The sequence below is a fragment of the Camelus dromedarius genome, chromosome 19 (genome assembly GCF_036321535.1).
Source record: "Camelus dromedarius isolate mCamDro1 chromosome 19, mCamDro1.pat, whole genome shotgun sequence".
Classification (NCBI taxonomy): domain Eukaryota; kingdom Metazoa; phylum Chordata; class Mammalia; order Artiodactyla; family Camelidae; genus Camelus; species Camelus dromedarius.
Genome location: NC_087454.1, coordinates 1,638,302 through 1,662,699, shown reverse-complemented (window position 1 = coordinate 1,662,699; position 24,398 = coordinate 1,638,302). Strand labels below are relative to the sequence as shown.

The 24,398-nt window shown below is 55.0% G+C and overlaps 1 protein-coding gene and 1 long non-coding RNA gene across 3 annotated transcripts; one reads left to right on the top strand and one right to left on the bottom strand.

Annotated features, from left to right (window-relative positions):
• The first annotated feature begins 6,336 nt into the window (after positions 1-6,336).
• Positions 6,337-8,333, top strand: LOC135318595 (uncharacterized). The gene is made up of 2 exons (XR_010376767.1): positions 6,337-7,452; positions 7,552-8,333. It is a non-coding gene; the product is annotated as an uncharacterized LOC135318595 (long non-coding RNA).
• Positions 8,334-11,806: 3,473 nt separating this feature from the next.
• On the bottom strand, positions 11,807-24,383 carry WRNIP1 (WRN helicase interacting protein 1). 2 transcript variants are annotated; one of them, XM_031435293.2, is made up of 7 exons: positions 23,473-24,383; positions 21,504-21,695; positions 20,827-21,068; positions 15,200-15,429; positions 14,062-14,217; positions 12,899-12,978; positions 11,807-12,454 (listed from the first exon to the last, which is right to left on the bottom strand). In XM_031435293.2, the coding sequence occupies exons 1-7, from the start codon at positions 24,256-24,258 to the stop codon at positions 12,179-12,181; spliced, it is 1,962 nt and encodes a 653-aa protein (XP_031291153.2). In that variant the 5' UTR covers positions 24,259-24,383; the 3' UTR covers positions 11,807-12,178. The 2 variants fall into 2 exon arrangements, with proteins under 2 accessions (XP_031291153.2, XP_064332196.1); XM_064476126.1 differs by having other exon boundaries at positions 20,827-20,993.
• Positions 24,384-24,398: the final 15 nt, after the last annotated feature.

Here is a 24,398-nt window from a genome sequence, read left to right as displayed (position 1 = left end):
AATTGACTATACTGGGGGAAAAAAAGCCAAAAAAAAAAAAAGGAAAAGAATAAAAGGCCTCCAATTCTGAGCAATCAAGGCACCAGTTACGCCAGAAACCATCGTCTTTCTGAGCAGCTCAACCACAGTTTTGTTACAAGGACGCCTAAAGCTCTGGGGAAGGCCCCTCTGCCCGCCCACCCGCCTGCCCACCCGCATTCCCTTCCGGGCCCCAACCTGCAACCTGGGGAGATTTTGCTCTGACATGGCCAACGATGATTTCGACATACATTAAATTCTAAAAGGAAGAAAGTGTCTCACTCTCCTGAGTCCGGGTGCTCAGGAGACGGGCTGTTCTAAACTTGCCGTGAGCCTGTTTAATCCTCTCGACAACCTGATGAGTTAGGTGTAAGCAGTGCCCCCGTTTCAGATGGCAAAGCTGCAACACAGAGGTATTAGGCAAGTCAAGGGTCACAGAGAGCCAGGGTTCACCTGGGAGGGTCTCTTGTTCTGTGTCCTGCGCTCAGGATACCGGGGGGCGGGGATGAGCCGACCACGACCTGCTCCTTGGTCAGGCTGAGGGACTGCTGCTCCCGGGTGCCGACGTTTGCAGGTACCGAGCTGGCGGCCCCCAGGAAAGAGCACGGCAGGGTCCCTGCTGTCAAGAGGTCCTTTAACGGAGGGAAACGGGAGGACGAGCTCAGCTGCAGGGGCTCTGAGCACAGGACCAGGCTCGACTGGGAACAGCGGACGCGAAGACCAAAAGGAGACAGGCTCAGCACGTCAGTCTCGGAGGCCACTTCCTCCCCTGGGAAAATGAAGACTGTGGGCTCAGTGTCCTGTCTGGTTCCCTCAGACCCCAACACCCTGCCGTTCTCATGCCTGGTCACTGTCCCCTGGCCACATGCTGGTCAGCGAGTCAGCAAGACTCTGCCAGTCGTACCAAGCCAGCTACTGGGGACAGTTTGGTGCAGCCTGTGACTGCAGCTCACTGTGCTGAGCCAAAATACAACACACAGCCGGGGCTACAACCATAAAAAAAACCCAGAAAACAACAACAGAGGCACAGGATGTCCCTGTTGGCAGGGACGCTGCACCCCTCAAATGTGCAGACACCGAGGCATTACGTTCACTGCACGGTCCATATTTACGGAATGGAACGGGGGCCCGGATGCTTTGGCTCTTTGCAAAAGTATTTGCCATACACTCACGACATGGACGTTTTCTAGCTCAGGCGTTTACGGGCCGTTATGGGAGATAGCTGGTCCGTTGTCCCTGAAGACTGCGCGGTCTCCTTGACGCCCCAGGTGTTGCCTGGCAACCGCTTCCTTGCTGATTTCACATCTCCTCTTACCATCGTTTCTCTGTCTTCAGCAAATCCACCCCTACCCTGCTCCCTCCCACACAGAATTAAGTCTCTGTACTTTCCCACATGGCCATGCGGCGGAAACAGAGGGACAGACACGGCGGGCTTAATTATCCGGTAAGAGGCTGCGTGTTCCCTGCTGTTACTGCGTCTCAAGTTTGGTTTGAATTTGGAGCACTGCGGGAAAAACTCCTGTTGACTTTTTTTTTAATGCTAATTTTTTATGGACGTGTAGTCAATTTACAGTGTTAGCTTCGGGTGTACAGCAAAGCAATTCAGTTATACACGTACAAACATACATAGGTATTTTCAGATTCTTGGTTTTTATAAATATGACCTGTGAGGCCTGCGGCAGAGCCTGCCCTGGTCCTGGGGGAGCGAAGGGAACGTTCATGTTCAGGCTCAGGGTTTGTGCTGGAGGGAACTTGGTCAGAACTGGATTTTCCCGGGGAGCAGGAAGAATGTGGTACTTCGAGTTTGCAACACAAAGCTACAGTGCGTGTTTCCTTTTTCTAGTGGTGACGCCCTTGGAAGACTCTTGAATAGCTGTTATTCAGACTCGGAGGACGCGGAGCACTCGCTGTACCTGAAACCGGGCCGGTCTCAGCCAAGCAGAAGTGCTGGCCGTCCTCGACAGAAGGGTTCCAGCACCTCGGCCCCGACAGGTCCCTCCTACCCTCCGACTAGTTAGTGCCTGAGATGCCACGGCTAAGCTACACCCTGTTACCTTCAAACCCGAGGAGCCCTTTACAATAAAGCGCTGACCCCACGAGTAACAGTCTTCACGGACGTCTCAGGGAAGCTTGGTCATCACATCGTTGTGGCACTGACGATCTGAGAGCAAGTTATGAGTGGGAGAGACCGTGGGAACACTGGGCTCTGGGAAATGACAAAGCGAGGGCCCCAGTGGGTCTCTGTCTCCAAGAACTGTAACAGTTTCTCCCCTCTGTAATTGTTCGAGTCTCCGTCAAAAGCGGCCAGAACTGTCTGCACCCGTCCTCAGTGGTACCCCAGATCCTCACACGTGTGTCTGTGTGTGTGTATGTTCTATACCAGGGCTCTCAACCAGGGTGGCTTTGACCCCTACCCTGGGGACATGTGGCCACATCTGGAGTCACTCTTAGGTGCCACGACTGAGGGGAGGTGCCCCTGGCATCTGGTGGGCGAGGCAGGGATGCTGTTAAACATCCTATAATGCACAGGACAGCCCCACACAAAGAACTATCTGCCCCCAAACGTCCACAGTGCTGCCGCTGAGAATCCCTTTCCAGCGAAGCAGGGCTGTCCAGGCCCTTCCTCTTACCAGCGTGCCGGCTCCTCCTGTCTGTGCCTGTGGAAACACCACTTAACCTTCAGGCCCCCTGTCACCGTGACCCTCCTGCTGCCTCCTCTCCTGACACAGCCACGCTCTCATGCGCACCCTGGACCTCTGCCACCGCTTTCAACACTCACCAGATCCTCCTCTGAATCACCGCGGGCGACCCTGTCTAAAGCTGCTGGTGGACTGAAAACTCCTCGAAGGCAAAGTCCCGCTTCTAACTTGTTTCTGTCCCTTCTTCAGAGCCTAGTAATCTACCTCAAGTACAAAACGGGCCACAGAAAGCGCTGTGACACCAAGGATGATGGACCAGCCGTGTTCGAGTGTAAAGGAGGGAAAGACGCATCTGAGCGGCAGGCTTCTCCAGGCGGGGGGGGGGGCTGGCTTCGAAACAAGCCTGCCTGTTCCTGCAAGTTTGCTATCTGACATAAAGAGCCAAGTCTTCCACGATTAGATGCGAAAGTATTTTACAAGTGCGTGCACTTTTTCTGCCTTCTTGACTTGGAAGCCCTCTCGTTGGTTTGCGTATTCCCAGCGCTCACACGTGAAAGCTCTGAACGCATGCATGCGTGCGTGGACACAATCAGGTGCCCGTGTCCAGGGCCCACAAAGGGTTTAACATCGAGATGGGACGCTGTGAGCTGGGGACTCTGAATGGCAGGCCGGTCCCCCTTCTCCCTTCTACACTCAGTTCACAGGAAGCCTTTCTGGACTTTTCTCCAGAGAACCTGGAACATCCGCAGAAACTCCAAGGGAATAAATTACGTCCTGCGAACTTGACGGAGCCCACGTGGGCAAGAGAGGAGTCAGGTCTCAGGCTAAATGCTCCCTAACCATAATCTGTGGTTATTTTTTTTAACGTGCTGTCTTTTGTTTGTTCGTTTCAGGCAGAAGGATTATCAAGATGATTGAAATAGGAGATGGCGCGTGTGCTAGGTGTATTAACGGGGAAAGTTATGATGGAACAATTGATCCATCAAAATAACAGTGGCTCTGGCCCTTTCTTTTCCCACCGCAGTCCAGTCTCTGCCACCAGGGCAGTGGGTGATCTGCAGCCACTGCAGGGACTCCGTCAAACGACTCAGAAGTCCCTTCCTGTCCTCTGTGAGACAGCACCGATTATGTACACGATCTGAGGGCTGAGCCAGAGACTCACCCAGCTCAGTGCATTTATTCATGTTTTCACAACACCAGGAAAAGGACCCTGCACCGAATCAGATGGAGGAGGGTGTGGCCCCCCTGGCTTCCCAAGCTGAAGGAAAATTCCCATGGACCGGTCCCGGCACACAAACCACCCGGCCACTGCTGAAAACTCCCAGGATCAGAAAGAATACTCTTTACTTTCAGTAGAAAGGGGTGTCACACGGGCCTCCCCAGGCCTCCTGTGTGCTGGGCATTTTATAGTCAGTACTTCGACTCCCCGGTCCCTCTAAGTAGGAGCCATAGCTCAGCTTCACAGGTGAACAGACTGAGGGGCAGAGCGAGGATTTCGGGCGACAGGACTCTGTCTAACAGGGCCCAACTCCAAACCCTGTGTCCCCCCACCATCCTCTGCACCCTGGGTGAGCGACTGTGGGGCCAGGACGTGGGGCAGGGCCTGGGGACCCGGGGGAGGGGGGTGAATGCAGTGGGACTCAGCCAACTGAGAGCTCGGAGGATTACCGAGGAGAGGCACTCCCAGCGGACTTGCTAGTTCCTGGGGACAAAGACCCTCTTTTTTGACCCCCATTTCAAAATAAATGTGGAACTTTTTCAATAGGAAACTTGAAATCCCAATTTGCCCACGAGCATGGGTGCGGCGTCGCAGCTGCCGTGGCCCCGCACTGTGATGGCCACGCCTGGGCCTCTGTCCTCGCTGCGCCCACCCACCCCGCGCCCCAGCGCCTGATCTCTTGGTTGCCAGTTACTGAAACCCAGTTTAACCTGGATTAGGAGGAAAGAAAGGGGTTACTGGCGGCCTAGAGAAACAGGGGCCGTGGCTGGTCTGGAAACACACTCCTGCGGCCTGGCCGGCGCCCTGGCTCCGGTCCTCACCCTGCTGTCCCCACCAGCAGGAAGCGCCCTGCCACATCAGGGTGTCACGACGGGAAGGGAGCCCAGGAAGGGCTGGGCCTGGGTGGGGCACCAACCAGGCCCCGAGGGGGTTGCTCTCCGAGCTGGGCCAGCCCCCCGCTCCCTGCCGGTCACAGGCTCAGAGCTGAGGGCGCCCCTGTCAGGAGGGCACACAGAATTCCAGGTGTCCCCCTGGTGTTACGCACCAGAGTGTCCTACAGTAACTTGGAACATCACTTCTTAAACTGTAACGGGTGTAGCTTACTGTACAGGAATCATACCACAATGAAGTTGTTAAAAAAAATGCAGTCCCTTGAGAGAGACCTTGCTTCAGCACGGACTCCTGGCCCAGCCCTTGGAAATGCTGCGTTCCTCTCGGGCTCCGGGGGTGCTGGGGGCGCCCGGACGCCCACCTGACCAGCCCTGACCTTGAAGACAGAGCTGGCGTCCGCAGCATCCTGGACGATGTGTCGTCCACCCTGGGGTCAGACACCACCCCCAGCTCAGGCCGGGCCTGGGAGAACGAAGCCTCGATGCTGTGACGCCTCCTCTGGTCTCTCCCCGGTGCTGCCTGCGTGTTGCTGCGACAGCCTCCGGACAGAGGGGCCCGGAGAGGAGGTTCCCCTCATGAACTGGCCTTGGACGCGTCATGATCTCAGTGCGCTCCCAGGTTCCCACCCCAGGCGAGGAGGTCCGGCCGCAGCTGCCCAGATGGCAAACGACGAGCAGCAGAGACTCGTCCAGCCTGTGCTGGACCCGGGCCCTTCTCACCTGGGGCAGAGAGAGACGCGGGGAAGGGGATGGGGTAGAGGCCGTGCTTGTCCCCTGGAGTCCCTTCCCTTCCTGCGTGAACGTCAACCAGCTACTGAAAAAAATCTGCCTTCCTCGTCATGAGGCCTCTCCGACACCTGCTGATCACTCCCGCCGCTTTCAAACAGAGTAACAGTCCCTCGACTGGACGAGCGAGAAGGTACCATCACCTAAGTTACCTTACATGGTTTCTGCAAGAAGCTTCCAATGTAAAAGTGGGCCTGGAGGAAGTTAAAAGGGGAGGGGGCCCAGCAATCACCACTGTCCTCACCTTAAAGCTGGGAAGGCCGAGGCCCAAGGGAGTGAGGTGACTTGCCAGACACTGGACGAGGGCTCTGTCTCAAAATCCACTTTTCCCATCATGGAAGGATGAGGGACTTGAACGGCTCATCAGCAAAATGCAGTTTCCTTTAAGCGGTTTTGTACTGTGAACACCTTCAAACTGCACAGCTTTTTAGAGGTTATTATAACCCATCCTCCTTCAAGAGATGAGGAGGTGGAGGCTTGGAGAGGCTAGTTAATACTCCGAGATTCCAGGAGTTGTCCAGTCTGTTTCTTGATTACGACCTTGAGCATGTTCATTATATATTTTTTATTCTACTTCATTAAAACATGCAGAGGGGAGGGTAGGCTCGGGGTGGAGCGTGTGCCTAGTAAGCACGAGGTCCTCGGTTCAGTCCCCAGTACCTCCATTAAAGATAAACAGAAACCTAATTACCTTCCCCAAATAAAAACATAAAAATTAAAAAAACCGTCATGGAAAGGAAAAAAAACGCTGACTTTGTAATCAGTTTCTTGCTTAAATAAAGACTGTAAAAGGGACCTGGATCTGGCTTTTAGTGCAAAAGCAGAAAATTCAGACCGTGTCCTAACTACACAGTCATTTCTGGTCCTTCCCCAGCTCAGTGAGTCAGCCGGGAGAAGCACCTCGCAGTGACCATCCACTCCCCGAGCCAGGGGAAGTTCACGCCTGCCCGTCTGAGACAGGACCACGTCTCTTCCTAAATGTGAGCGTCTTCTCCAGCAGGCAAGTCTGTGAAACAAGCACCTGCTAAAAACCTACTAGGAACCAGGTGTCGTGATCATTACTACGCTCGCCTTCAGAAGGCTCGTCACCTGCAGGCAAAAAGCCGGAATCTGTGCAGGACGCACTGCCAGGTGTGAGGTCAGCAGAGGATGGAGCAGCGTGTTCTCACTGGGTGGTTAAGGGAAGACTCAACATTTTAGTGGATCTTAGGGCAGGATGTAAAACAAAAACGCAATGGAAGGAGTGTAGAATTTCAGCTCAAACACTTCCTGCTTCAGGAAGCAGTTGAGCGGTTACAAGGCTGCGATTGTGTCACGTCCACCCCCAGTAACGACAGACCTGCCAGGACCCTGCGGTTGCTCAAGCAGCGGCCTCAGGGCCCGGGGGAGCCAGAGCACAGCCCTGTGGGGGGAGCCAGGCCCCTTCCTCGTGTGCCCTGGGGTGCTGGCTTCCCACGCCCAGGGTCAAGTGAGTCTTTTCACGCCCTGGCCCAAGAAGAGGCCTTGCCTTCACAACAGCCGTTTCCCTGGAGTAACGGTGAGGAAGTGGCCAGGCAGATGGAGAGCCTGCGGGATGAAGGCCGTGCAGTTCACTCCTCGGTAAGGAGCCCGCTGAGTTAAAGCTGTGTTTGCAACGGAAGTGAGAAGTTCATCAGGACAGGCACGTGGCCCAGAAACCTCTGTCTTCCCCAGGTCCCCGCTGGCCCCTGCGGTGTCTCTGTGAGAACCAGAAAAAGACCCCTGTCCTCGATGTCAGCCGACCGTCCCCAGGCGGGCCTGGCCAGCACAACCCACGCACTGGTTTCACAGCGGACAGAGGCAGGCCTGGGCGGTGTGGGGACTTCGCACAGGCCACACGGGCTCCTGAGTCACCGGACCTGATAGAAGCCAGAAAAACAAGGTGAGTAAGTAGCCGAGCAGGGGGGCAGGGCGGGGGCGGAGACAGTGTCGCCTGGCCCTGGTCTGGAGAGCCCGTCGGCCACTGAAACCTTCCTTCCAGGTACTGACGGCGGGTGGTGCAGTGCGGCCCACACCGCCCAGCGGCCGCAGCATCCCTGCACACATGCCAGAAACTCGGCCCCGTCGCAGACAGACTGAACCAGCAATTCTGGGCTCTGATGTGCGCAGAGGTCGGAACCACGGGCAAGACATGGGCGCTCAGACCTCCTGGGTTTCAAGCCATCTCTGTACGTCACTCAGGGACAGTCACCTGACCTCCCCGAGTGCTGGGAAACAAGCTGCTGGAAGACAAGCCGCACCTAAATTTCCGTGAGCTTAAAATACTGTATTCACACTTACTTGCTTAAAATGCACATGCTTGCTTTGTTTTAATGTTTCACACAGTAGATGAAATGTGTGAGGAGAAATCCTGAGATTGACCGTAAGGGCACGAAGGAGGGCGGGTACTTCCTTAGGGTGAGACAATGGACAGTCCTGGAAAGCCAGATTACCCATTAACAGAACTTGGTTCTGCATGAAAGCATGCGGTTTAACCCGAGGGAGGTATTTGCTATCTCGAGATGTCCTGGAGGCATTAACAGGATAGACTTAGACATTTTGCAAACCCCCAGGAGGGTGACTGTTCCTGGAAGGGAAGGGCCTGAAATTAATCAGTTAGCCAGCAAGCAGAACTTCGTGCTTCTGGCATGGAGTGTCTAAAGCCCCCCTCCCTGATCGCATTTTTTCCTGAGCTGTAACTCCTAATAAACATGATGTCGGCCAGGCTTTCGGGGCTCTGGATCCACGAGAGCTTGAGTCCCCTGGTCGCGTCTTTGCTCTTTACTTTGTCTCTTTGTTTCTTGAGTCTTGTGTCGCTCGTCGTCAGACACGGTCCCGAGCTGTGCTGGACGCAGCACCCGAGCCCCAAGTCCTACTCTGGATGTAAGACAGATGGAGCTCAGGCAGTCATTTCAGAGGCTGAGATCATAAATGTGAAACGCTTTCAGCAGTGCTGGACAGGCAGGACACACGTGCGATTTCTGGCGCCAGCCGAGACTGTGTCAAGAATCCCTGGAAGGCTGCTGCCCTCCCGTCCCGGGCTGGCCGCCCTGGTTCAGCCCGGCCCCCGGGGAAGGAGATGGAAGGAGGTGCAGGCTGGGCGCTGGCCTCTCACCCTGCACGGTCCAGAGGGACAGAGCAGCCAGCATCCGGCAGTGACCGGGCCTGGGGACCCCAGGGACCCCGAGCTCTGAGCACCAGGGCGGGTGTGTGGCGGGGGTGGAGCCTGGCCCAGCTTGGGGTCACAGGAGGCCTCCCCAAGGAGGTGATGTTGAGTGGAGGTCAGATCAGCAACGGTCGCCATTAACTCTTATCAGCACGTACATGTGCAGCCATCGTTCCCTCCTCATTACTGTTCTCAGCAGCTGCGTGTTTTAAACCAGAACATCCCTGTTATAATTAGGTAACATTTTGATCCGCATTCGACAGACGAGGAGAGCGGAAACCAAGGTGATAACTGACCTCGGTCACACAGAGCAGAAGTGGCTCGGTCAGGACTGGCACCCACGCAGGCAGGTCCTGGCCTCCCTCTTCACCTTGGGGCGGGGCCGGGAGATGGTGCTGCACAGGTGGGCACGACCCGGTGGGCGGGGTGCGGGTCTCGGACTTCAGTCTGGACTTCCGCCTTTACACTGAGAGCAAGAGAAGGAAGGGCTGATGGTACAGGATCGGGCTGCGCCCTGGGTGGGCAGAAGAGCGGGCCACAGTCCAGGTGAGAGGAGGGCACGCAGTCCAGGGGCTGGAAAAGGAGGCGGAGGCAGGGGCCTGAGGCCGTCAGACAGGGTCTTCCTGTCTCTCTAACGGTTACACAACCTGGTCCTTAGGAGCCCTCAGGGTCACAGCCCGTGCGGGGGACAGCCGGTGTTCCGAGCACACAGAACTCGAGGACCCCGGGTGTGTGCAGCCAGCGAAAGTCACACACGAAGAAGCCAATCCTGGGACGTGAAAAACCACGTGGTGAGGCGAGAAAACGGGGGTGCTGCTTCCAATTTTCACACACACGTTGGGAAAATACCCAAAGGATGCTTTTTACTAAAGTTAGCCATCATTACGACTGAGAAGAAAAATTAAAGTTGGTATATGTGTGTGTATATATATATATATATATATATATATATTTTTTTTTTTTTAAGGCGGGTTGTTGTTTTTGGTTGCATCGCCTCAGGTACCTTTTTGGCAACGGTCAAATATTACTTCTGTAGTCAGACAAATAGTCAGCTTTTTAAAAAAAGCACTTTATTGGCCCCTGAGAGTGTGGCCCTGGTCACCAGGCAGGGGCGCGGCTGAGATGGGCAGTCACGGCTGAAGCCCGCCCCCTGGTGGACACACACGGCAAGGACGACCTCGGTTTCAGGACACCTGCGTGATGTCTCAGTGAGCTTATTTATTCAATTTTTGTCATTCGACAAATACGTACTGATCATATTTTAAATGCCAAGCATGACGAGAATATAAAATCAAATTTAAATAATGTCTGTCATGAATTACGTTTATAATGACCTTATGGGAATTTAGGAACGTGCCTTGCGGCCGCTTTTGTCCCAGGAGCACGGCGGAGTCTCCGCTGGCCCTGCCCCTCGGACGCAGTTGTGGACGGTCACTTCCAGGCTCCTTCTGACAACGCGGCGTGTTTCCTGGTGACAGCTGCAGTCCAGAAGCTACACGTGCTGTTTCCATCCGACCATTTCCCTGGACTGCAGTGCTCCTTTCTCTCGAGGTACACGATTGTGTGGAGTTGTTTCTGTAAAGACACAGTGGTCACACAACTTCTCGGAGACCTGCCCACTGGGGTGGCTCCAAACCACTTCCGGCCTCTCTGCCTGCTCTTCCACAGGGACCTTCCTGGAGGTCCTGGGGTTCATGGGGCAGGCGAGGGGTCGGGGCACTCCGTCACAGGCCGCTGGCCTCTCCTGCACCCTGGGTCCCCTGCTGATCCTTCCCGTCCCCTCCCCTCCTCTCCAGGCCCTGAGTCCCTGTGGTTGTGAGCCAGAAATCTATTTTTTAAATTTTTTGTATTTATTATTTTTTTATTTTGGTGGGAGTGGGGGAGGTAATTAGGTTTATTTTAAATTTTGAGAGAGGGACTGGGGATTGAACCCAGGACCTCATGCATGCTAGGCACGCACTCTACCACTTGAGCTATATTCTCCCCGGAAATCTTAATTATCTTGAATATCAATCAGTCAAGCTGATGGACTGGACCCACGTCTACCTGTATTTCCTCCCATGCCCCCACCCCCCGCCACCATGCTAAAGGAATCTCTAAGCTGTCAACCCTTAAGCTGGAGAACAAGTGACAAGGGTGATGTAGTGCTGAGGCTGGGCAGGTGATGGGTGACAATGGACTGGGCAGGTCCTGGTGGGCCAAGCCCAGAACCCGTCTCATCTACGTGGCAGTGATGACACTCTCTCCTCCAGGAGACTGGAGAATCTCTGGACCCAGAAGAGAGCTGGGACCCTGGGTCCCACTTCATATGCAGAGACCAAGGGGACACACACACACCAGTGGCTGTGAGACACCTGTCTTTGGAGCACCCGGAATGCAGGGAGCAGACCTTTACCTACTGGGCGAGAGAAGAGGTTCTCTGGGGCTGTAACCAGCCCAAGAGGAAAAGCCCTGAAGACACCGACTTCTAGGGTTTCCAACAATAGCTCATCAAGGGTCAGTCAACCCCCCAGCCAGTCTCCTCTTCAGCTTGACATGTCTGAACATGGGCACATGACCCAGGTTTACCAGACGTCCGGGGAACATGTGATGTGAAAGACTGAGGCCAAAACAAACAGAAAAAACAACCGTGGAAGGAAAGAGAGCATACAGGGAGAAAATGAAAACAAATTTAATGTCCCCAGGGAGGTGAGATAAGCAATCACCACACACACACACGGGCCACTACGTAAAAGCAGGGACGTTAGCAGAAAAGCGAGCTCCCGGAAATCTGAACCAGGACAATGGCAAAGATGAAAAACGAAGCTGAGGGGCTCTCCCCCGAAGGGGAGCAAAAACAGGATGGACAACAAGGAGGAAAGACACAGACGAGGACCAGTCCACAAGGGCCAACCTCCAGAGGCTGTTCCAGAAAGACAGCCCCGAGGGCGGAGGCGGGAGGAACCCACAGTGAGAACGCGGGCTCTGCGTCAGGTGGAGCTGTCACCATGCTCCCCAGCGTCACCTACGATGATTCTTCTTTCAGTGTTTACCCATCAAACTGTGATGGTGACAGGTGTCTTGGATCCCAGGTGGGAAAAACACAAAAGAATTGAAGAGTACTTTGAAATAGTTTTATTGGCTCATAAGACCTTTGCATATAAAAAAAATACCCAAAACACTATGCAGTATTAAATCACAATTACTTTTTTTTACCAATTGAAACTACTGAGAATATACAATTTTTTAAAGGAAAAAAACCCCTACAGAACTGAATTCTGAAGTGACATTATGACTTAAATACTATGACAAAATAGAGAACTCCGCATAACATGAATCACAGCACGAAGCTGCCAGATGGTCTCAAAGCGTAACTGCTGCACAGAGTGCAAGTGAACACAACCCCAATGTCACACACGCAGCTGAAGTGACCGTGCCTCCACCAAGGGACCCCGCGTCCGCCCGCGCTGCAGCGGGGCCGCAGTCAGCACCGCCGCTGCTTGAAGAAGTCCACGCCCCGCAGCTGCTCGGGCAGGTACTCCTGGTCCACCGGCTCGCTGTACGCGGGGTTGTACTTGTAGCCCTGGCCGTAGCCCAGGTCCTTCATGAGTCGGGTGGGCGCGTTGCGCAGGTGCAGCGGGACGGGGGGCAGCGGGCCCGGGTGGCCCCGCAGGCAGGCCTTCACGTTGTTGTAGGCGCTGAACACCTCGATGGACTTGGGGGCTCGGGCCAGGTAGACCACGCACTGGGCCAGGAGCACCTGGACGAGAAGGCCACGCTGTTACGAACGCTTCCCGGTCTCCAGAAAGTTCGGAGACGGCCCCCGCCCCATGCTTTCACTCCCCCTCGGCCTGCAGTCTGCGTGACCCGCGTGGCCCATGACAGAAGGAAGGCGCTCCTACTGAAGAGAGGCTGAGCCACACCAGCGGTTTTTTTCTTCTCAACTGAACACTTACTAAATGAAACTTTTCTTAAAACCCCAGCATATAAAGGCCCACAGGAGCTGCTGTTTGTGTGTGCAGTGATCAGCTCCTTCGACACTTATGCCTCCAGAAAACCCTGGGCCCCTCTCTGAACCCAGGACTCGGACTCCGCCAGCCTGGGGACACGGCCCCGCTGACACCTGAGGCCCCCAGCCCCGCTCCAGGCCGCGGCCAGGGTGGAGCGCACACCCACCCCCGAAGGGACGGAGCGGTGGCTTTACCTCGCACTCAGGCATGCCTATGAAGTGACAGCCCTGGTAGGCGGCGACTGCCTGTGTCAACGCGGACGGGTCGGCCAGCCCTGCCACACAGACAAAGACAGGCTGAAGTGGGGGGCCCCCCTCCCCTGCCGCTGCAGGCCTGACTGAAAAATCCACTCAGCGGCCTGATCTCACTGGTCTGCGCAAGAGCAGTCACTGGGTGGTTGCCGGGCCGTGTCGAGAACTGTCTCCTCCTGGATAAACACTACGTCCAGCAGGAAAGACAGGAGGCCACACACGACAAACATAAGGAGCAGCGGCCACGAAGACAGCCACAGAGACGTTAAAAGCAAAACACTAACACCAAAGGCAAAGCTTTCTGATCTTTTCCTTTAAACAGTGTCCAGAATCGTCTACTTTTATCTGAGAAGATGTCTGATGAAACCTGACCACCTGACTGCAAAGCAAATTTAACCTATTTCTTTTATTTCAACACAGGCACCTCGGAGGTACTGCAGGTTCAGTCCAGACCAGCGCAAACATCACAGGAAGCGAATCACATGAATTGTCTGGTTGTCCAAAGCATACGGAAGCTACGTTTACGCTGTACTGCAGCCTATTAAGTGTGCAACAGCGCTACGTCTAAAGAAAGTACACACTTTAATTTAAAAACACTTTATTGCTAAAAAATGCTAACCGTCACCTGAGCCTTCAGCGAGTCGTAATCTTTTTGTAGCAGTGACGTCAAAGATCACCGATCACCAGAACAAACGTAATGAGGAGGAAAGTTTGAAATTCTGTGACAACTACCAAAACGTGACACAGAGACAGCAAGTGAGCAGATGTCGTTGGAAAAATGGTGCCGACAAACCTGCTTGATGCAAGGTCGTCACAACCTTCAGTTTGTGAAAAACACACTGTCTGTGAAGTGCAGCAAAGTGCAAATAAATCAAGGTGTGCTGGCACTCACGCGGAGAACCTCACACCGGAGAGGGAACAGAAAACGCTGACTCAGGGAACAAACAGACACGCACAACGCCCAGCAATGAACTGTGTTCACGCTGAAGTCGTCTCCTCACCCGCCCTATGTGGCACCAAGGAATTTCTAGGCCCAAAAGCAGCAGCGTCCCCTCCGCCCACACCACCCACCAGGGGACACCAGGCTCCGGGCCGCTGTCACTCACCGACGTCCTCGCTGGCGAACCTCACCAGCCGCCGGGCCACGTACAGTGGGTCCTCGCCCCCCTCCAGCATGCGCCCCAGCCAGTAGAGGGAGGCGCTCTGGTCCGAGCCCCGCATCGACTTGTGGAGGGCGGAGATGCAGTTGTAGTGCTCGTCGCCTGGACACCAGAAAGGCCCACTCAGTGTGGGCAGGGTGCCAGGGCCCTGGGCTCATGCTATCCAAGCCACACGCTTATCTCACTCGGCCGATTGCAAGGAAGCCTGAGCTAACACGGGAGGGCACAGGAGGAGTGAGCAGAGTGAGGTCTGACAGCTGCCCTCCAGCTGCCAGCGGAGCATGAGCCACCTGTGGGACGCTGGAGCAGCGATGCGCATGGACGTGGGGGTGGCCAGCAGTGCGGGCCTGGCCAACCCGTAGACACGGGGACACCAAGAGACCTCCAGCGCCTACCTTGTCAGATGTGAGTGGGGAGTCGGCCACGAGCCTTCCCTGCAGTAACTAGTAGACTTTCCACACCTTTGAGAGCCTTGCTGTGTGACTCTGTCCAGAATCACACAAACCCTCACGCATCTGACCTACGGCCGGCTCGCCACACTCACACCTTTTATAAAAAGACCCAAGTGTGCTGTGCTCACGACACTTAATGTCCTCATTAAGGTCAGGACTTCAACAGGAGCTGGTACCAAATCTGTTAACTAAATGCGATTCTACGAAAACAGGTGAGCACACAAAGCAAAAGCAACTTTTTAAAAAAGCCTATAAAACAGAAGCATCGAGTTCCACGTTTACTCAACTTCTAGTTCAGACTCTAAAATTAAGGACTGTAATTCTCGTTAAGTTCCCTTATCGCAAAAGTCCTCCACTACAGACGATCACAAGGACCCCTCGCTGCCAGCTGAGCACTATACTTCAATTAAAAAAAAAGGGGAAAAAAAATCCCCGTGTGTTCTAGAAGGCGCTGCCAGAGAGTAACGGAAACATCCCTAACTTCCTGCGACGTCACACCCAAAACCCTGTGTTCTCCCCAGGGCGGCTCTGCTCTGCGCCCCAAGGGAGCCGGGCCTGCGCGGGAGGGCATCCCGTCCCCCACACGGATCCCTGGGCCCCGGGGCAGGGCAGCGGCCGGGCCGCTCACTCACCTGCTCGGTCGTACAGGATGTGGGAGCGCTGGAGGCCCTCCTTCACGTCGCCCTCGGTCACGAGGACCCGGCTGGGAGAGTAGGTCTGCCCGCTCTTCTTACCAAACGCCTTCCTGGCGCTCAGCCTGGCCAGCACCGCCAGCTGCAGGCCGTTCAGCCCGGTCCGGGCGTCCCCGTCGCTGAGGTGGGCCAGCGTGTCCACCGCCCTGTCCTCGATGAACACGGAGGGCCTGCAACACCAGCGGGCACGCCGTCACTCACGGGACTCGCGCCTCACCCTGTGGCGCGTCCTGAGCCGCGTCCTCGCAGGTCCCTGCAACGCGACCTGAGGGTCACGCCTCTGCCCGGACCCTCGGCCAGGCTGCTGACAGGGTTTGTCACCATCAAGACTGAGGGCCACCTTGCCCTGGGGTCACAGGGTTATTCTACTGTACACCCGGCCTCTGCGTCTGCCGGCTCTGCATTCGCAGCTAAAAGCAACCTCGGAGGAAAACAGTAGGGGAAAAATTCCAGAAGCTTCCAAAAAGCAAAGCTTGAATCTGCTGCACACCCAGCAACTATTTACAGAGCATTTACAACATTCACGTCATGCTGGGTGTTTAAGTCGCGTACAGATGATGTAACATGCACCAGAGGGTGTGCCTGTGTGACACGCAAACACTAGGTTACTTCAGAGAAGGGACTTGAGTGTCCGAAGATTTTGGGGGTGGTGGGTCCTGGGACTAATCCCCTCCGGATACCGGGGGACACAACTATGTAAGCACACATGTGTAAGCAGGTATGGAGGAGACATGGACAATTCTAGGAAGTCACTGCTGACATGCAGTCTCTCTGGTTCTCTCCTACAGAACAGTGAAAACCCTAACCCTAACAGGCGGTCCGGGTCTTGGTGACAGCACATCGCGTGTGTGCGTGTTGTGTCGCGGGCGGGGTGGGGCAGGGAGAACCAAATGGCCTGAACATCTCATCTTAGAACTATCAAAGCAACGATTTCCATCTCCTGGGAAGGCTTCCTAGCAGCCAAAGAGCCCACAGAACCACCTGCAGGAGGAAGAGGATGGAGCCGGAGCCTGAGTGCGTGCCACCTGGGGCCGGGCCGTTGGGTGATGACACTTGTCTCTTCGTCCTCACTCAACAAGGGGCCTCAAATACAGGAATTTATGTCTTACTCTTTCTTTATCCCTGCTGCCTGGCAGAGATCAGACGTACAGTATCTGAACACCAAGTGGACTGACTTCAATTTCCCCACAATCTCAGAGTGAAACATGTATTTTAAAAATTGTAACATATGGACTGTAGGAAAAAAAAAAAACAAAAAAATCCTTATCCACAACATCCAGAGACAACAGCCACCAGGTCATTTGCTGAATCTTCTTTACAAGCGCGCCTTCCACATTCCTAAACCTGGGTGGCGCACACTGGGGTTCTGGGCACACTGGGTGGCAGGTAGAACCTTCTGAACATCCTGTTAATTTCCATCCTGTAAACATCCAGCCTAATTTTTAAAACAAAGTAGGAATCGCACCCTTAACAATGAAATATTTTGAAAAACAAGCAAGCCACTCACAACTCCGAATGTTCCTTTTTAATAAAACGTGCATTACGTAAAAGTTCAGAACTAGAGATGGGGTGAGTCACCTGCTGCTGTGCCCTTCACGCTGGCGCTCGGATGTACGGCCCTCCCTCTTCTGTGACTCTGCCACACATTTAGAGGCCTGGGGCTCTTGGGGAGAGTGGGCAGCGGCCCGCACACTAGTGCTCACTCTGCTCCCCCACTTCCCCACGCCCTCATGTAAAGATGGAAGGGGCCTCATGAACTATGAGGAAGCCAGCTAACCGACTGTGAACGAGCCTGGAAAAACAGGGATCAACTCCTTTACGTGGATGATAAGTGAAATCCTTCCTTCAACGTGTCCACCCTTAACCAAAGTCCAAACTGTTCTGCTGTTACCCTTTCTGTCAGGCCAGGAGGGGCAGGGATGGAGGCGCTCCCACTCCAGCACCCGCCACGTCACTCCCCTCTTCAGATGATCCACATTCCAAATTTCAACCCGTCCACAACGAGTATTTTTAAACACAAATGAATCTGGCAGCACCTCTGTTCTTGTAATAAACAGCGTCTGCTGATGGCACTCAGGATGGTCACAGGAGTAAATCACCAAATGGGACTTTGCACAGATGGCCAAAGGTTCCACCCACCACCCAGTGTTTCCCCAACCCCAGCTGATACCATCTGGGCTCCGAAGAGGAATAAAGTGCATCAGAATACCCCGAGATCTTAGGAGAGGGAGCAGATGAGAGTGCTTATGCCAAGAACAACGGAACAGGAATGTCTGTAATGACATCTGCAAAGCTCCCAGCAAACAGTAACTCCCGCACCAGCAATCTTGAAAGGGCGCTCCCAGTCCAGAGAGTTTCACGTTACTTTAAAATTTAAGCACAGTCTTATAAAATGTTTTCCATTTGGAATTAACTTTCTAAAGTTAGAATAGAATTAAACGAGGCAAAATCTACTCTGGGGATAGAGTGCCTGAAATTTCACAGCTTCCTGCAGAGAAATAAGCAGTAGCTAGTGAGTTACACGGTACAGTGTGACTAAGACACCTGTTCCACAGTTAGGGCGAGAGTGGTTTGCCCTAAGTGCAGTGGAAAGATGACGTTCCCGGGTCACAAGACCCAGGGGAGGCCTGGGGCCTTGCCCTCTGACCGAGGAGCAGCGTGGCCTGAGCGGGAAACGGGGCACGGCAGCAGGGCAGCTCCCTCCCCTCCTCCTTCCTCCGGCTGCCCCTCTGCACCTTGCTTCTCTGGGGTTTGGAGGATTCTATTCAGACGGCTGCATGTTTCAGCTGGAGGAGGAATGAGGTAAGTGAAAATGCGCCTGTTATTTCATGCAGAACAGAAGCAGACGTGGCTCAGCTACACCCTCTCCCTAAACGACTAAACAGCACTCTGTGGATCTCTCACTGAAGAGAAGGGACACTCCACGGTCAGGGTGACAAGATGGGTGTGCGTCACGTTACAAAGAACTTTCCTAAAACGCCGATGTGCCTATCCGACCACAGATTTACTGACTCCAGTCTCTGGGGACGACCCCCCCGCATATGCCTTTTTCAACTATAACCCTGGTAAGTGTGATGTGCAGATCTGGGTAAAAGGCCCCCCAGAGCGTCTGTGCCTCCAGCCACAACGTGCGGACCGCGCTCTGAGTCAGCACCTCGCCTGTCACACGACAACGTGGCTTCGTCTAGTCAATTCTGCTTGCCCTTCAGAACTCAACTCAGTGTCTGGTCTCCAAGAAGGGAAAACATCTGACTTCACACCTTCTAGATGCCTCTTCGTAGGCCCATGGCTTGTGAGGAGCCCCTTCCCCACAGGCCGAGCGTGAAGGCCCAGGAGCGAGCTCGCAGCACTCAGCCCAGGCTGAGCCCGTGCATGGACTTCTACCTGCACTGGGCAGATGAAGACAGCGGGCGGCAGGTGTCAGCCCCTTGGCCACAGCCTCGACAGCCTGACTTCCTCCAAGATCGCTCCAGTGGCCCCGGGGCACTGGCACATGACCCGAGAACACACACCACAGCCAGAGAGTCATTATTTGGGGGGCAAAGTCATTCCTTCCAGCTAGATTGGTGTAACTAAACCTAACTTACGTCCACAAAGTCAATGTCGCTCAACAGAAACCTGAAAGTAAAATTTCCCCTGTAACTGAAAGACTACACCATCTACTCCGCTCTGTCCCAGGCACCTGGGCGGCCAGGCACACTTCTCCTAGATGAGTAACATGTGAGCTCTTCCCGCGGCCTACGACACCTGCCAACTGAACTTCCTGTCACAGATGCTAAGTGACCACTTAATTAAGCCCAACTGTCTTTCATTTCATGCTGCTTGCTGCTACAGTTTGCTTGGGCAACAGTATTAAGAGAAAGCTTCTTGAAGAAGGTTCCGGGCAGTGGGGCAATGAGCTCCACTCTGGAACACAGACACACAATGTACTAAATGACTTGTCACGCTGAAAGCTGGGCTGTATCCGTTCCTGAGGCACGTGCTAATAGCACATGGCGTGCTGTGCCCGGCGCTGGGAGTGCGAGCAGAGACCAGTTCCTCTCCCTCAACCCTCCCAGGAAGGTGAGGGACATAAGAAAAGAAACAAGACAATGAAAAGAAGTCACAATGAAAAGAAGTCACGATATGGTTAGGATCAGCTCCACACGAGTGGCGGTGGAAGTTAACCAGCAGATCCGGGAGCCTTCCCCGGGTGGGAACGCGGTTTTAGTAGACGAAGAATCACTTCTGCATCAGGCTCTTACTTTCAGCAAACTTTCAGCAATAAAAGGAGTCCCCATTCTCAATGCAGATGACCTGGGATAGCATTAAAATGCAGAAACCTTTTTAAGAAGAGCTCCAGATTTCTCCCAACAGGCTGGCCAGTGACTGGGGAGGGGAACCTGAGGGGACCTGAATACCGACCCAAGGAGATAGTGATGGAAGTAAGTAAAATTACCCTAAATGAAAATACATTATGATAACTAGTTCCTGTACACAGAATACACGATGTCAGGATTCCCCCACCCCCCCAATTTCTCTTCATCACTGGGTTACATGAGTTTTGCAGGGAAAATGCCGTTTCCAGGAAACTGATACCAGCTGCGAAGAGCTGGCAGAGCCTCTTTCAACCCCAGCGGGCACGCAGGGCACCTGACTGGGGCCAGCAGGTTCCACAAGGTGGGTGGCTGTCCCACCAAGGCTCTACCCTAAAAAGATGTGGCTTTACCCATGGGGGTTCTCGGCCCAGCTCAGGGCTCCCAGGAGGCCCAGCGTGACTCCGCCTGCACCTGACACAGGAGCTAACGGCAGAGGCCAGGCCCGCAGGGAGACGGGTGACGCCCTGAGCCTAAAACTCCACCTTGTGCTTTAACTCTCACAGAAGGGCAGCGAGAGCTCGGCAGGGTAGCAGCTGCGGGGTCCCCAGCAGGCAGAGGCCCGCCTTTCACACTGTTCCACTGTGTTAGGGCAGCAGCCCGGGCCCACAGGACACCTGAAGGACGTATTCTAATTCAAATAAGGGAAAAACTCTGACCCAAGGACCCTAGCCCATCATCCACAACACACCCGGCGTATCAATGAACTCGCTCCGCACTCACGACACAGAGAGAGGTGACCAGTTAAAACTTCTTCACTTTCATGGAACTGAGCTTGACTTCTAACGTAGGTAAAAATCATTCTAAAAAGATTTAAAGAATTTTATGGTAACATTTACATTAGATCTTACTTAATATTTTTAGAAGAATAAACTGCAGAAACAGAAAATTGGAATGTGAGTATGAATCTGTCAAAAGTCCATGAAAAAAAATGATCAGCAAGGCCTCCCATGGTCTTCCAAGCCTCAGAAGAAACGCGCGCTAGGAAAAGACCCAAACCCTTAGCGCAAAAGCAAACCCCCAAGAACCGAAACCAAGGGGCTGAGCCAGAACTACCGAGGCGCCCACGCCGCGCCTCTGGAGCGAGAGAAGCCGCCGCGGAGGCGCACATCCGAGGCCATAACGGAGTCCCGCCCACACCGTACTGGACCAGCAGGTCTTCCTGCACCCGGCCCCGCAGGCCCCCCACCCAGGGCCCACCCAGTCACTCACTCAGAACTGCTGTTGCTGCCGTGGCTCAGGGGGTCAGCAGGGCGGCTGGAGTCTAGGACGTGGATGCCCAGGGTGTTAATTGCCCGCATCAGGACGGCCACCACTGCCTCCACTGGTAGCTTCTCAAGAACGATCACCCGACAGCGGCTCAGAAGAGCGGCATTGACCTGGAAGGAGGGGTTCTCTGTGGTCGCCCCAATCAGGGTGATGGTCCCACACTCCACGTGGGGAAGGAACGTGTCCTGGTTGCGGAGGAAAACAGAAGAAAACGACCCCAGTTGGCAACCAGCTGGGTCCTGGGTAAGTCGGCTGCGCCTTTCTTTTCCTAATTTCGGTTCAAGAACAGCAGCTTAAACTGTTCGCCGTGACTCCTGATGCTTTAATTAAAAATTTATGAAAATTGGCAACTTGATCCAAAGTGGCTTTTCTGATATGTATAGCTCAAGGATATGCCACCAATTTCATTTACCAGATAAAGTATTTTCTTAACACCAAAAAAAAAAAACCCCACTAACAAAAAATAGTGAAATAGGTGTAAAGAAGGGCCGACAGTCCACACATCTTTGTAGACAGTTAATAATCAACCTCCAGCCCTGGGCATTTGCACAGTGACCTCACATACTTTATACCCAAGTAAACATTCACAACGACCAAAGGGCAGAAGGAAGTGAACGTACCTGCTGAGATTTATTGAACCGATGAATCTCATCAATAAAAAGAATGGTTTTCCTCTTGAAAAAGCTCTTTTCGTTCTGAGCTTGCTTGATGACGTCGCGCACGTCGGTTGTCTTGGCGTTGGTTGCTGACAACGTCACAAACCTTATGCTGTGTTTCTTGCTGTGGTTGGCTATGATGTGAGCCAGCGTGGTCTGGACAGAGGAGAGAATTTGGGAGCTGATGAGACAGACCATAGTGGCCTCTGTCCCGAGGCGGCAGCAGCACCCTGTATGCCGGCAGGCACTTGGCAGCAATCAAACCAAGCAGCGCATTTAAATGCTAAATTAAAATGTGATAAATACAACAGGAAAGCAGCTAGACCTTACGCTATTCCTAACCTTTTCTCCTTTGTACCTGACCCTGCTGAATTCGTTTTTTTTTGGGGTGAGATCTCTGGAATCCCGGTAAAGAGCGACTGTCTGGATTCAGTGGAGCCTGTGACAGCTGTGACCTCTTCTGGCCAAGAAAGCAGTACTGCTGACGGGCGAGGTGCAGACCCCTGGCCCGTCAGGTACACAGAGGGGAGCTCCTCAGGGCAGCTTAGGAGGGGAGAGCAAGAAGACCCTGAGCACTCAGGACGCCCCCACCACGTGTGAACGGCCACTTTGGAAGGAGAGGAGACAGCAGCACTGGGACCACACCAGCACTTCCCCGGAAGCAGATAAGATCCAGGAAAGCACTGCTTGGCACCTGGCACTAAACCGTGCTCAGTACACATGCACAAACTGTCGTAAACTTTATCGTAACCGTCAGCAGTCAGGGCGGGAGCGGAGAACAAGGAGAACGAGCCTGCTCCTGAATGGAGAGGTGGCATTTTATCTCCTGAAAGTTGCACAGCACCATCAGATGCCGTGGCCGCCTCTTTAGCAAATCCCAGCCTACAGGTCCCGCCTGTGACTGGTCAACAACCACCACACTGTGCAGCCCAGCCCGCCCCCTCTCTTGCCAGGCATCTTCTGTGAGCCCACCCTGCTCATCTGCCTTCCCCAACAGCTGACTAGCTATTTGGATGATCCGAAGTAAAGAGTTCACAGTGCCCACTGAGAACGCTACCACATGGTAGGATGCCGTCCCTGGGTCAGATCTGATCGTTACTGGCCAAAGGGAACAATAAGACACAAAATGAGCAGGATGCCTTCCAGGAACTAGAGTAAAGGGAGGCGTGAATAAGCCGTGGGAGATGAAGCTGGAGAGAAAAAAACGGGGGAAACTCCTAGAAGCCCTTGTGCACTGAGGAGTCTGACCCCGAGCCCCGAGCCCCGCCCTCGCACGCTGGACCTAGGTTTTGCTTTTCACTCGCTGGGGTTCCTTCTCTCCTGCAGATTAAAAAAAAATAATGTATTTAAGCACCCCTTGGCTTTCTCTTTTTTCAGTCTTAACTTGTCTCCTTAAGACTCCTTACTACTGTTTCTCCAGTGTTCTTCTAGACCCCAATATCCTAAGTGCCCCCCACTGGTCTCAGCTGATTCCTCCCCAGGTACGCAGAACTGGGCACCGAAATGCACCGACGTTTCTTCTCTCAGGGACAAGAAGCGGTGAGGACGGTTACGGAAACGATACATGAAAACGACTCGCAGTCCCGTTAAGTACGTCAAGTCTCAGAGTTAGATAAAAAGCCAGACTCTCAAACCAACGGCTACAAGAAGGAAGCACAGTAAAAACTTAAATTTTTTTTTGATTATTTTTTCCAAAACGGAACCCCTACACCCACAAACAGAGCGTCCCGACGTTCCGGCCGGCACGACGGTGCCTCGAGAATCGGGCGGTGGATAGGGGTGGGGAACGCGCCGGGAGACCGCGTCCGAGGCCCCGGATTCTCGCAGACACGAATCGGGGCGTCTTCCCTTTGGTAACGACCAGAAAACGCGTCGGCGGAGCCCGGGCCGGCGCTGCCCCGGAGACCCCCGGAGGGCGGGCGCGCGCACTCACCTTGCCGCAGCCCGGCGGCCCCCAGAGGATGAGCGAGGGCAGCTCGTTGGCCTCCAGCAGCGAGCGCAGCAGCGTCTCGGGCCCCACGGCGCGGCCCTGCCCCACGTAGTCCTGCAGCGAGTCGGGCCGCATCTTGTCGGCCAGCGGCTTGCCCTCCAGCATCTGCCGCACCTCCTCGGCCGCGGGCGCCCGGGCGTGCGGCCGGCCCCCGGGGGCCCCGAAGGCGGCGGCCGCGGCGGCCGCGGCGTCCGCGTCCCAGCGGCCCGCGTCGTCCTCGCCGTCCCCGTCCGCGTCCGCGTCGCCGTCCGCGTCGCCCACCGCCTCCTCCTCCTCCGGCGCCTCCGCCTCGTCCCAGCTCCGCGGGGACGCGCTGCCCGCCGCCGCCGCCGCCGCCGGCCGCTTCCCCGCGCCCTTCCGGGCCGGGCTGCCGGGCCGCGCCACCGGGAAGTCGGGGATGAGGCGCGCGCCGCTGGGCGTGGGCGGCGCGTCGTAGCTCTCGCGGCTCTCGGTCTCGCCGCCGTCGTCCGGCTCCTCGGCCTCGCCCTCGCTGCTCTCGGCGGCCGTCGGCGTGGCCGGCTGCTTGAGCGCCGAGCTCTCCGACGGCCGGCGCCGCTTGGCGCGGGGCGGCCCGGCCGCGGGCTCCGCCTGGCCCGCCGGGTGCAGCAGCAGACAGCGGTCCAGGTGCGAGTTGATGTGCGCGGCGGGCATGGTCTGCTGGCACACGGGGCACTGCACCCGGTGCAGCTGCGCCAGGAACGGGTCGTCCTCCGGCCCGCTCACCTCCATGGCGCCCGCCGCGCCGGGATCGCGCGCACCGCTAGGCCCCGCGCCGCGCGACCTTCGCTCGGGGAGGCGGCAGGACGCGCGCGGGCCAGGGGAGGGCGCCGCTCATGCCCCGCGTCCGGAGCTGCCCGCGTCGGCCCGCC